The 13,898-nt window shown below is 38.1% G+C and overlaps 1 protein-coding gene across 1 annotated transcript in view; it reads right to left on the bottom strand.

Moving 5' to 3' along the window:
* STX12 (syntaxin 12) overlaps positions 1-7,998 on the bottom strand; it is a 32,293-nt gene extending 24,295 nt beyond the window's left edge. The window contains exon 1 of the mRNA XM_016132021.2: positions 7,753-7,998. Within this exon, the coding sequence (XP_015987507.1) occupies positions 7,753-7,870 (118 nt within the window). The 5' untranslated portion in view covers positions 7,871-7,998. The remainder of the gene's footprint in view (positions 1-7,752) is intronic.
* Between the last annotated feature and the right edge of the window lie 5,900 nt (positions 7,999-13,898).

Here is a 13,898-nt window from a genome sequence, read left to right as displayed (position 1 = left end):
TAAAGAAAAAGAAAAAAAAGAAAAAGAAATTCAAGTAAAGGCTGGAATGACAGCGGGTGGGGAGAAGGTACTAATTTATATAGGGTAGTCAGAGAACACTTCTGACAAGAATTCCACACTGAGCAGAAGAGATCTTAGAGGAGGTGAAAGATCCAGCCATGCAAATATCTGGGGGAGCAGCTTTCTTGCAGAGAGCAAGAAGTACAAAGTCCCCAAGGCAACAGCACTTGGTGTGATAAAGGAAAAGAAAGCAAGCCGGTGTGACTAGAGATAAGAGAAGTGGCCAAAGAAGTAGAGGGGAGCCAGACTGTATAGAGCCTTGTAAACTAGTGCAAGGACTTTGGATTCCAATGACGCGGGAGGCCACTAATGAGTTTTGAGCAGAGTGTCATAATAACCAGAATTCAAACCCAGAACTAATTCCAATGGCTACATTCTCTGTGCCACATTATGTTCTCTCAAAAGGCTGACACTTAAAGGAAATAGAATGCAGTGACACAGGGCAGGCCTCGATTTCCCAGTGTTCCACTTAGCCCCACCCTGCCTGTCTGATACCTCCCGAACTTAGTAGATCTCTGCTCTAGATAGGCTGACATCTTTGCTCTAACCTACTTCCTTCCTCAACTCTCTCTCATCTTTGAGAATATTCCTGTGCAGTCACCAGAGTCCAGCAGAGTGCCAGGCACCCAGTGGGTACGTAAATAATTACTGAGTTAGCCTCCCTTTTATATCATGACACTTTCTTTAAGGCAGAAGATATGAATGGACATGAGCTAGCAATAATGAGACCTGAACTCTGAACTAGACTTGACCACTAACTGGATGTGCTGTACCACCTGAGTCATTTCATGTTGCTAGGTCTCCTGTCACCAATTGTACACGACATTCAAGTTTAACTACCATATATTGAGCACTATTTGTCACAGTACTTACTATTTGTGTGGGTCAGTTTGTTTTTCTCATTAAATCTTTACAATTCTGTGAGGGCTAAATGATCTCTAAGTACTCCCACCACTGTTCAGTGCTAAAATTCAGTAACAAAGAAGCTCTAATCCCAGAATGAAGCTATATAACCAAGGAATGTTTTTGCAAGCCAGTGTTTGGTTTAGAGAGGCTCCATCTACATACAAATGGGACTGGGCTGACTATATGCTTCCGGAGAACAGGGACTACATTTTTGTATTTGCATAACCACACAGGCACACACACCCTCCTCTAGAAAATAATTGGTTGAATATATGATGACACATAAAGGTAGATCTTATGAATGCCCAAGGAAAAAGATCTCATTTTGTTGACTGTCTTTATAAAGTAGAGCACTCTCTTTACAAACTGTAGTGATATGTCAAAGTATCAAGTTGTTAATTATCTATCAAAATTTTAAATACCCTAGAGAGGAATGGGGATTTTATAGAATATAGGAAAAATCAATTAAAAATCAGCTGTTATTTGTGTATTCTCACAAATACTTTTTTCATACAGACTTTTTTTACTTCTTTTGTTGAGATTACCTGAATTTGTGTGTGCTCGGGGAGTTGGGGAAGTGTGGGGGAAGGGGACTTTGTAGGATCATTTGCTAGTTAAGTACTGGAATTAATTCAAGTCTCCACCAGTACTTTCTAAATTCCTGAATATTAAGATATTTTCCTAAAATTTCAAGCAATTTCAGATACTGCAAGTTTCAAATTATAAGGACAGTATTGTCTTAGTTTACTGGAACCCAAAGAAGAATACTTTTTGCATACTGCCTTCCATAACCACCAATATCAGGGATTTATTCAAAAACTGTCTCACTAATCCATTTATTTTACATCTAAGAAATGTACCCCTTAATAAACCTAAAGCACAAAAAGAAATAGAATGTTTATATATACACTTTTTTCACTTCAGTGGACCTAAAGTGATACTTTTTGGAAAGATGTCTATCAAAATAGATTGAATCTAAAAGGTTTTTCTGGCCAACTTGGTTAATGAGAAAAATCTTTGCTAAGCATTCTAACAAACAAAAATTTTACTTTAGATTAATTTGTTACAACATTTGGATGAAAATAATTGGATTATCTTCTTTGAAATAATACATAATCCTGAAAACCCAATGACTAGGTCAAACATAAAAGACAGTCCTTCAGTTCTGTGTAAGCAATTTTGTTATTTTTAAAACTAGGCCTTAATTTCTCCTATCATTGACCTTTTGTTTTTAAAAGCATGTCCTGGCTAAAACTTTAGACTACAAAGAAAATAAATTTATTATACATTACAGCTAACATCCACAGTAGGAACTACTCTAAACTGAACACTCTATATATGTGCTTTTATCTGATATCAGCTTTAAGCAGAATCTGAATCTCCAAGTGAACCTTAATTCAAATCAAAGTCTAATCATATGAAAAGCTACTACCATCACAGGTGGGAAAAAATTCCTCATTTGACAGACTAATGTTCTAATTCAGTATTTTTTAAAAAAACAAATAATAAATTCAAAACAAAAAAAATATTATTTATGACAAATGAGAAAACGATAGCCTATGTGATTATTATGACAATGAAGTCATTTCCTGTCTTATTCTAAAAATTAGGTTTATTGTTTTTAATAGTTACAATGAAAAAGACCTTTTAAAAAGTAGCCACTGTATTACAATAGTAAAGCTCCAAACTAAACTGAATACAAATACTAAATATCAAAGGCATAATCCTCCATTTACTATACTGGTGATAGAATATGTAACAGTTCAGAGCACAGACTTTGAATTACAACTGCCTATGTGTTATTGGTGGTTCCACCGCTTACTTCCTAGCTTCGTGATCTTGAGCAAAAGCCTGTACTCCTCTGTGCCTCAATTTCCTTATCTAAAAAATGAGAATAACGAGAACCCACATGTGGTTGTTGTGAGGATGAAATGAGATAATATGAAGTTAAATTTAGAACAGTCTGGCATATAAAAGAACTCAGTAAACAATAGCTATCAAGACCAAGAACCACGTACTTAGCAATGATAAAATCAATTAACTTCATATTGAATGCCAACTACATATCCATTGCTGTGCCAGGCACTGTAGCTAACTGAAGAGAAATGTACAATGCATAGTCTCTTTATCCCCACAAAATTAATAGTGATCTCTCTAGCTGGAATGATAAGGTCAAAAAGCATAAATTAATTAAAGAATACTGACTATAAGTTAGTGCTAAACTGCTTGCAAATTCAAAGAAAAAAAAATGATAGCTAACATTTCCTAAACACTATGTTGCAGGCACTGTTTCAAGTATGTTACACAAATTACCTCATATAATCCTCACAACTCTATGAAGTTGATATTAACTCATTTTATAAATAAGAAAATTGAGAAACACAGAGGTAAGGCAGTACATTACACAGCTAGTAAGAAGTAGATCTAGGATTCAAACCCAGGCAGTCTGACTCCTGAGCCTGCTCACCTACTAAAACTATAGCGGAGCCAGAGACTCAACCAATATCATCACCATTTACTGAATGTCTACTATGTGCCAGACACTATGCTAACACTTTCAAACATCTCATTTTAACAATACTATTCCTTTTACAGATGGAGTAACAGACGAAAAGGGGGAATAACCTGCCCAAGGTTAACAGTACATAGAGGAGCAGGGACTCAGTCACAAATGTACTGACCCTAAAGCCTGTGCTCTGACTTCGCTCTGTCAAAAGCAAAGGAAGGCTTACTTACAAGGGGCAGCATCTAAGTACAACTCAAAGGCTTTGTATAATTGAGAACTAGTGAGGTAGGGAAAGATATTTAAAAAAGGAGGAATAGAATGAGTAAAAACTTGGAGCAAAAACCAGTGCTTAGGGATATTAAGAAAGATAACCTGCCTATAGCAAAGGGTAAAGAAAAGTAGATAATGTGGCTAATTTGGGTTAAGATACGAAGAGAGTAATAGAAAGGTAGAATTTTAAGATCTGATGCAGCAGACAAAACAGAGCCACTGTAGGCTCTTGGGGAGGTGAGTGGTATAATGAAAACAGGAGTTTACACATACTGCTGATAGCATTATTAGGATGAACTAAAATGAGAACAGAGACACTGAGAATATACTATTAGAATACAGATGTTGAAATCATGAAGACTTAGGAGGGTAGCAACAAAATAAAAGCAAGAAGCGAATATGAAAATAACTCTGAAAGAACAACCAAAAGGATTTCATGATAATCAGGTTTAAAAGTTGAACTGCTTTTTATTTTTTTAATTAAACAATAACAATAAATTAGCAACATTAAAGAACAGAAATGCTGTTCTTTAATCTCTTCAGAGATGACTTGGAGGCTATCAGGTTTTTTTCCTATATTTGCCTCAGTAATACTTACTCCAACCCTTCGTTCCACAATAGGCAGAGTCAAAGTATTTTTCCTCCGTACCCCACACATAATGATAACAACTTTGTACCTATAACAACCCACGCAGTGGCTGCGGTATTGCAAGCTAATCGGCTCAGCAATTCCAAACCTATGTCTGTGGCTGAACAGCCAAGAAAAAAGAATAGCTATTCTCTCAAAATTTCAGCGGGTACAGGTCCTTGCAGGGCTGGATGAATGTGAGTGTATGTCTGAGTTTACATTCAAAATATATACTTAAATATATCAGCCACATCTTGGAGACATTTGGGGGACAGACACTAGACTGATAGCACTAACTGGGTAAAAGTAATGTCACCCTATCAATCTCAAATTCCTGGTTCCTCACCCAACCATTCCAAGGAAGATTTTCAACTCACACTGCCTAGGATCAGTAGGATGTACAGTAGGTACCACACAGTATAAGGAGAATGAGGCAGGAAGAGTCCCAGGATGGTAGAAATACCTCATTCATTCAAATCTGCTAAATATAATTTATTAAGCATCGAAACCCTACATGATATGATCCCTGGCTACCTCACAGACCTCTCTTTTCCTACTATGCTCCCTTTCTCTAACTGCAGTCCAGCCACAGTAGCCTTGTTTGAACACACCAAGGTCTCTGCTCTTGCTATATTCCCTCTGCCTAGAATGCCACCCCCAGCTACTCACAAGGCTCTCATCCTCACTTCATTCAGGTGTCTACTCAAATGTCACCTTCCCAGAGAGGCCTTCCTCAACAACTTATCTAAAATAGTGCCCTCTTCATCTCTTCACTCTCTATCCCATACACACACATACATAAACACACACTATCAGGGAAGGGATTTTGTCCGCTTTGTTCATCACTCCAGTCCCAGTACACAGCAAGAGCTCAAAGAATATTTGTTGAACACTAAATGAATGGATCTATCTTATACTTGGAACTGAGATAACTACTAGAAATATGAAGATGATTAAGTCATGTCCCATGCTTAAAGGAGCTAACAATCTAGCAGGAGAGGTAGACACAACATAAGAAGTCAAAGTTCAACAGCTTCAGGTATTCCCCACAGCTTCCTATGGAGAGTTAAAAAAAAAAAAAAAAAAAAAAAAAAACCCAACTCACTTGTAACAAAGTGTTAACTGCTACAAACTGTAATATTAATTAAAAATTATAAAAAGGCTAATTGCTGATCAGAAGAGACAGACGTGGTTTTAATATTTATCCTTTCTTGGCCTGTTTCCTTACTTACAAAATGGAAATAATATCGGTAATTACTTTACAGGGCTGTTATAAAACTAAATAAGGTAACGCATGTAAAGAACTTTTCATGCTGTTTGGCACATTGTATGTACCCAAATGTTTAACTACTGATGTTATTAATGGTTGACTCCAATGACCCTTGATCTCAATGCCCAATCAACAGTTACACCTTATCAATTCTATCAACAAAGAAACCTCCCCTATCCTTTCCTTCCTTTTTATTTTCACAGTCCCTAACTGGTGTTTCTGATTCCAGCTCCATTTACACATTCCTAAAAAATTAAATTCAAACCCATTTTGTTTAACACTTAAAGGCCATCCCTTTTGGGCCCCAATTCAATCCTTCCAACCCTATTTTCTTCCACTACTTTCTCTGGAATCCACCACTCCAGCCAAATTAAATCACGATTATCTACCCCGTGTTTTCCCACTACCATGCCTTGTTCATTTTATTCCTTCCTAAAATGTTCTTCTGATTTTTACCATCAAAAATTCAAATCCTTTCCACCATTTTTCCAGACTTAGCTCAAATGTCATAAAGCATTCCTTGACCCTTCCCAACTAAAAATAATCTCTTTCCCCTGAATACCTACATGATGTTATTTATACCTCTTCTATAGCACTGATCCCTTTCAACTTTATATTTCAGTTACTATGTAATCCACAGAAGCCCTTTTGAAAGAACCTATGTAGTTACTACAGTACCTACTACACAGTCTGATACTCAAATATATGTAGAATGATTTCACAATAGACATTAAAATTAGATTTAGCCTCAGCAGGAAACTTTCAGCCTTGAATCAAAATTTTCTTATCTAACCTGTACTACACCTCCCGCACAAAAGGAAACTGGAACACAAAGTACTGTATTTTCTAACCAGTGGCATTCTTGATTTTTTTTTAATTTCTAGATTTAACAGGCCACACATTCTTCTTTCCACTTTCAAATCACCCAGTCTCAATCCCTTCCCATCAGAAACTTCCCACCTCTCAAATTCTAGAACTGTGTATTTAAAAGCAAAGTGATGGACTGTTCTTTAAAATATAGAACAGAATTGTAATTCAGGACCAACTACTTCTACTTATTAACAGGGTACAGCCAAGCTCAAACACACACACACACACACACACACACACACACACTAATAAACAAGGATGATGACCACCATTTTTCCAAGTAAAGTTGTTGCTGCTGACCTCCAATTTAGGCTCTGAGCGGATTTCCAGGCACAAAAAAAAGAGCCTGTATTTGACTCATTCAGCTAGTCTCACTCAGACCCTACTGGTGAAGACGAATTTTAAGACAAGCAATAACATTATGAAATCCACCACCAGCTCTATCTACCATGTCTTACTTGCTATGCGATTATGGCATTCCCTGAGCTTCTGTGTATCAGATTTGTTCAAGGGTAGGTAAATAGGGAAGGAAAACAAAAGCTTCGTCAGCTTGATATCCAAAAACATATGCGAATCTTTTGTTACAAAAGACAGAATGTTAATTGAAATGTTTTCGGTTAATTATCTTTATTAAAACAGAAGTCATCTCACTCCTCAAATACAAGTCACTGTATCTGATTTCTAAATTCATCAAAGGTAGAATTGTGTATTAAGTCACCCAAAACACATGCACTCTCCACTTCCCTTAATTGAAAGCTGCTGACTTCCAAGGAGCCAGAAGCCAAGCAAAATGTAAACCTAAAGTCTAAATCAGTAAACAACTCCCGATGTAAATCGGCCAAAGAGGAAAGAGAGGTGGGGGGCGAGCGGGGGAGCAGGGAGAGGCAGATGACAGGAAATACTCGGCTGACCACTGCGCCAAGTCAACTAACTCACTGTTCTCGGGATAACACACACACCCCCTCTCACCCTGAAGCTGTCAGGACTGCTGTTTTGGCCTCAATACCGTGAAAGCATAACTCCTAAAAAGAGACTCGAGCTTCCAGCTAGGGCTCAGGACCCTCGGGAAGCCCGGGCCTGACAGACTCGGAGATGGCAGCTCGCTGCCCCCAGAGTAGAAAGCCCGAGACGGCCTCAGGTGTGGCCCTGGCAGCAGTCTGAGCAGGGCTCCGCGTCCCGGCAACCTCGCCCAGGCCCGTCCCCGAGATGGCCCCCGCCCCCCAGATCCGTCCGCCGGCTCACTGGCTTGGCTGATCCTCTGGATGTTGCCGCTGCATGTCTGGATGATGCTGCTGAAGTCCCGGAGCTGGGGCCCCGAGGGCCCCGGGTTCCGGTACATGTCTAAGGGACCATAGGACATGATGAGGAGCTGAGACGGACTCGCCCTGCACCGCGGTCCTACCGGAAGCAGCTACCCAACCCGACCGCAGGCTGACGGGGACACCGAGAAGAGAAAGGGCGGGGAAGAGGCTAAGGCTGCGTGCGCACTGGCCCCGCCCCCACGCAACGCGCACGCGTCTGCCCCGCCCTGCCCCACAGTGCGCCTGCACCGCTGGAACTAGTGCCGAGGACCGTAGCTTAGAGACTGAACGCTCTGGGCCTTGGGAATGCTGGGCGGGGCGATAACGTCATACCGTTGAAGCTGGCATTGGAGGATGTGGGTTTGCGGTGTTGTTTCTCGCTAGGGCACGGTAACAGAAGTCAAGAATTTTCGATTAGCATAAACTTGTACCAGATGATCTCAGTCCTAACATCCTATTCTGTTCTATTCTGAGAATTCAGGCCCAAATATGGGAGTATTCGACAACGTCGAAACTCAGATCCGTAATCAAACTCCTGAAATTCCTCACTTTACTTCCATCCTCTACGGCTTTGTTTTAGTAGCGGAGCACTTTTATGATTTACAAACCATTTCATTTCTCCTTCTAATCAAAACAATAAAATAACAATAATAGTAATATTTATCGAGCACATACTATGTGTGAATCCTCACTGCAATTCAATTGTTCACAAGCTTTTTCACAAGGGACGACATTCCAACTATATATTTACCTTAAAAAATAGATAATGAACAATCAAGTTTTTAAATGTTGAAGTACAGTAACTGAATAAAGTACAATAGAGAAAATTAGGACCACAGAGGTCAATTTGCTTTTCTAAGATTTGACTACAAAACCCAGTCTAACTAACTCCATCGTCATCTCGTTAACTTTCCTAAAAAGCATTCTCGTATTACCAAAATCATTTTCTATCTAAATCCCTCCCAGAAATCCTCTTCATCTATATCTCAAACCGGGATTTCTTGGAGAACTGTACTGTCAAAGATTTTAAATCAATTTCTTAAGTAATTTGGAGTGTATAATAACTGCAATGATCCCGTAGAAGACTGCATTTTGTGAGCCTATGGTAAAAGGAAAGACATGGGTAGAATTATGGTTTGAGAGGAGATCAAGAAAGAGAGATGTGAAGGGGAACTGATAATGTTTGTTTCCTGTGTTCTTCAACCCACCCCACCCCAGCCTGCTTTGCAATCTCTGGGGAATGGCAAAGAGAGGAAGCTGCTTGCCTGTGTAGGAGCAGACCCCGAATGGGTGAATGCACCTGCATTCAGCCTTAGACGTTTTTCAGGTCAGTCTATCTATTTTTCACTGGAGCATTTATAAGAGCACTTCTTCCTCTAAAGAGAAAGGCACAGATGACATTTGGGGGCTCTCATTCTAGTTAAAACCCTACCATTGCTTAGAATTCATAGTTTTATGTTAAATCTTATAGCAAATCATATAAATTGTACTTTTTTAACCTATAAAATAATCTTGAGAATGTTTTCATTTACCTTTGACTCTATGTAAAGTGAAATTTAGTAAAGGTATTTTCTCCTAGCAATTGAAATTAGTGATAATGGTGGTTATTGTTGTTTTCTTTCTCCATCTAATATTAAAAGTGGTATGCCTCATGCTCTCTCTCATAGCAATACATTTGTGCCTTGCAGACACTACATGTCAAATGAACATTTACCAAATTTATCCATGAATAATTAAAAATAACTACCGTTTCTTAAATGCCTATTCAGGCAATGTGAACAAATTTTACAAGCATTTTATCAATAATCCCCAAGCTAAAGCTCATGTGATAAAAACCACCTGTGGTCTGACAAAGTTAGGTTTATTAACTTAATGCTGCAAGGGAGACTGCACACCAGAGGAATTACAGCATCCCGCCAAGCACAAGAAGAGATAGTTATTCTAGGATTTGGGGAAAAGATGGAGTACAGGTAAAATTTAAAAGAAGTGGTGTTTTGATATAGCCTTAAAGCACACCAGGCTATGTGTAAAGGGATTCTCATCAGGCCTAAACTGATAAGAGAACTCAAGATCCTGTTTCCTTGGAAACTACAATGTGAAGATAAATGTGGAACATTGAATCTGGAAACCCCTTATCTGAAGCTTTGCACCTGGTTTGGAAATTGAGGCTGGTTCTCTGTGTCAAAGTAATTCAGATCTTCCAGGCAAGAGCGGAATATTCCATTCTTACTGATATTTTAATCAGCAAATTGTCTGAAAATCTGTGATTTTAGAAAATAATGTTTCTCAGCATTATGTTCTTTTGTTAATTGACAAAAACAGTTTTCATGGTTTGTACCCATCAAGGTGAGATTAGTTCCTTGGTAACAGAGAAGGAAATGTGTTCTCTAGAGGTTCTAGGTACTTGCCCAATGTCATACAGCTAGTAAGTTTAAGAGCTGTGACTCATACATATTTTATGATTCAGCAGTTCTACTCCTAACTACATAATCAACAGATATGCATACATAGGTGCTCCAAAAACAAGTATAGGAATGTTTATAATATGTTTTTTAGGACTAAGCGGCATTTTTATGTATTAATTTTTATTGCGTTATAATTGACATACCGTACAATGCACTGATAGTAAGTATTCAATTTAATGAATTTTGACACTTCTCTGTGCCCATGTTACTACCACCCAAACCAAGATATAGATCATTTTCATCATCACCCCAGAAAGTTCCCTCGAGCTATACTCCTTTCTAATCAATTCCACTTATCCCCAGAAATCACTTTCTGATTCTTATCACTACAGATTAGTTTTGCCTATTCTTGGACTTCATAGTGATGAATCATATTTTATATATTCTTTAGTGTTTGGCTTGTTTCAATTAACATGATGTTTTTGAGATTTATCCATGATGTTGCATGTCTCAGTGGTTTGGTCTTTTTTATTGCCTGAGTGGTATTTTATTATATGAATATACTAAATTTAATTATCCATTCTCTTATTAATAGATGTTCAGTTTGTTACTGTTCAGTTTGAGACTGTTATGACAAAGATCAGAGAAGCATTTATTTTTTACTAGTTCCAAACTGGAAACAATCATCCATCAACAATAGGATAGATGATAAATTGTAGTATGATGGAGGACAAAATTAAATGGCCTCCTGCTATGTGAATAGTGAGCGTGATCTCATCCAAATATAATGTATAGAAAAATAAACCAGATAAAAATGAGTATATTCTGTATTATCCTATTTTTATTAGGTTCAAACCCAGCAAAATTAATCTATGTTATTAAAAGTCAGAACGGTATGTAGTTCTAGGGAGGAAAGGGAATGACTAGGAATGGTCATATAAGGTAGGCTTCTAGGATACTGGTAGCAGTCTGTCTTGATCTGAGTGGTGATCATAGGTGTGTTTACTTTGAATTCATCAAGGCGTGTACTTGTGATGTGCGTCCTCTTCTGTATGTATGCTATACTTCAGTAAATAAGTTTTAAGTTTTATATTTTGAAAACAAAGTATCATTACTACCGATATGGCAAGCTTTCTGGGGCAAGGTAGGGAAGGGTCAACGGAGAAATTCACTTCCATTGCAAAGAAAGCTGCCATTAAAATTAGCACTCATGTCAACTATAATTTGAAATAAATTTAAAAAATAAAAATAAAATCCAGGCCTGAAAAAAAAAAATAACACTCATCATACATTGCTAGTGGGAATGAAAAATTTTACAGCCACATTAGTTTGTTAGTTTCTTAGCGAATTAAATGTAAATTTACAATCCAGCAATCCAGCAATCCCACTGCTACTTACCCAAGAGAAATTAAAACACATGTTCATATAAAGACCAGTATGTAAATGTATGGAAATATCTTAAATGCCCATCAGTTGAATAGATAAACAAATTGTGATACATCCACACAAATGGAAAATTATTCAGCTATAAAAAGGAACAAACTACGAAAACATGGAATAAATTACTTGAATATGCAACAGCATGGATGAGACTCCAAAGCATATGCTAAATGAAAGGCTATAGATGACTTCATTTGTATGACATTCTGAAAAAGGCAAAGCCATAGGGATAGAAGTCAGATTAATGGTTGCCAAGGGCTGGAGTAGGGAAAAGGGGATTGATTGCCAAGGGGCAAAAGTGAAGTTTTGGGGTTAATACAGAAATGTCCTATAGTAGTGATTACGCAACTGCATATATCTGCCAAAAGTCTTTGAGCTACACACTGAGAAGGGTAAATTTTACTGTATGCAATTTATATCATACTAAACTTTTAAAAAGATGTCACTCTAAAGATCACTGCAATGATGTGGCATGCATGAAGTGGGTAATGTGGAGTTCAAAGAAAAAGATATAAGGGTATAAGTGTTCCAGTGACCTAAAAGTGATCTTGGGATAGAGTAATGGAAGCAAAAAAAAAACTAGTGAACATACATGTTCATTCTAATTTGTCACTCTATTACTTTCCATTTCAGGAAACAGGAAATGTAGATTCTATGGAAATCTGCATAATAATAGCTTACAAAATAGCACCTTCTAAAGACTGCTAGGTATATTGTTTAATTCTCACAACTCTAAGGTAAGTAGAGACAGAACTCACACCCAGGCAGTCTGACTTCAGAGCTAACCATAGCATGACACAGACTCACTTTTTAAGTAGAGTTGATAATCAGCTACAGTGATAGTCTAGCAAACGCTGGTAGTAAGCAAAGTAGTTATTGATTCTAGTAATAGCTAAGAAATATGAATTACTGTCCCCAAAATGGCAACTTTCATTCCTGCCTTCAAAATCCAAAGATTCACATAGTTATTAATCCTATAGGGCAGAGGCCAATGTGTTAACCAGCCTGAAGGATGGACCCCAATGATTCTTTCCTCCAGGTACGAATCCACCTGAGTGTTCCCATTCTACATTTAATAGTGTTGGTAATTTGACCTCTGTAACCAACAGGGTATTGCAGAAATGATAGAGTGTGATGTCTGAATGTAGACCATGGAAAGACTTGCAGTTTCTGCCTTGCTCTTTTGGATTGTTTGGTTCCAAAATTCATTCCCTATGTAGCAGATCATATTTTTAAAGATAACCACCACAATAGCTTCCATCCCACATGCTCTTCTACTTCATCACCCTCATCTTCTCATCAAAAGAAGGGATCTATGTCCCCTCCCTTTGAATCTGGACTGGCTTCTGACTGCTTCAACTAATAGATAGAGTACTGCATAAATAAGATGTGACCTCTGAGGACAGATCAGAAAATGTAATGCAGCTTTAGTTTTGTTTACTGAATCTCTAGTGGAGTCCTAAGCCATTATAGAAATCCCCATATTGGGGAAGGCGAAACTACACACAGAGGGGCCTTATCTAGGTGCTTGTAGATAGCAGTGAGCATGACTAGACTTTCAGTCATCTCAGCCTAGGTACTAAATGTACAAGTGGAAAGCCTTAGAGAGATGATTCCAGCCCCATTAGGTGTCCTCCAGCTTTTGAATCTTCCCAGCTGAGGACCCAGCCATTGTGGAACGAAGCCCAGTCATCCCCACAGTGCCCTGTTGAAATTCTTGACCAACAGAGTCTTAGGCATATTTAAATGGTTATTTTAGGCCGCCGAATATTGGGATAGTTTGTTATGCAGGAAAAATAATCAGAACACTCTATAACTCCCAGTGGTTTCAGCCTTCCAGAAAATGGCACCTCCACCATGGCCCTTGCTGGCTGTCAATTGAGGATAGTTATACTGCAAGGTCTCAAACTGCAAAGGATGAAACCAAAGTCTACTAAATTACTATGAGGGTTATTTAAAATGGTTCAAGACCTTCCTGAAGAACTTGATTAAGTTTCTCTATACTATATTATTCTTAAAAAGTGTTTTATAAGGCTGAATAAATGTATAAATTAAGGTAATACACACAATAAAGGTGGTCATAAACATAGCATACTGTTTTAGTCTGTTTAGGCTACTGTAACAAAATATCAGACTGGTCAGCTCATAAACAACAGAAATTTCTCCCAGTTCTGGAGGCTGGAAAGTTCAAGATCGAGGTGCCAGCACGGTTACATTATAGCAAGGGCCTTTTTTCTAGTTC

The sequence above is a fragment of the Rousettus aegyptiacus genome, unplaced genomic scaffold (assembly GCF_014176215.1).
Source record: "Rousettus aegyptiacus isolate mRouAeg1 unplaced genomic scaffold, mRouAeg1.p scaffold_m13_p_1, whole genome shotgun sequence".
In the NCBI taxonomy this organism is placed as follows: domain Eukaryota; kingdom Metazoa; phylum Chordata; class Mammalia; order Chiroptera; family Pteropodidae; genus Rousettus; species Rousettus aegyptiacus.
Note: the sequence above shows the minus strand (reverse complement) of the source record. Positions and strands in the feature narration are given on the sequence as shown.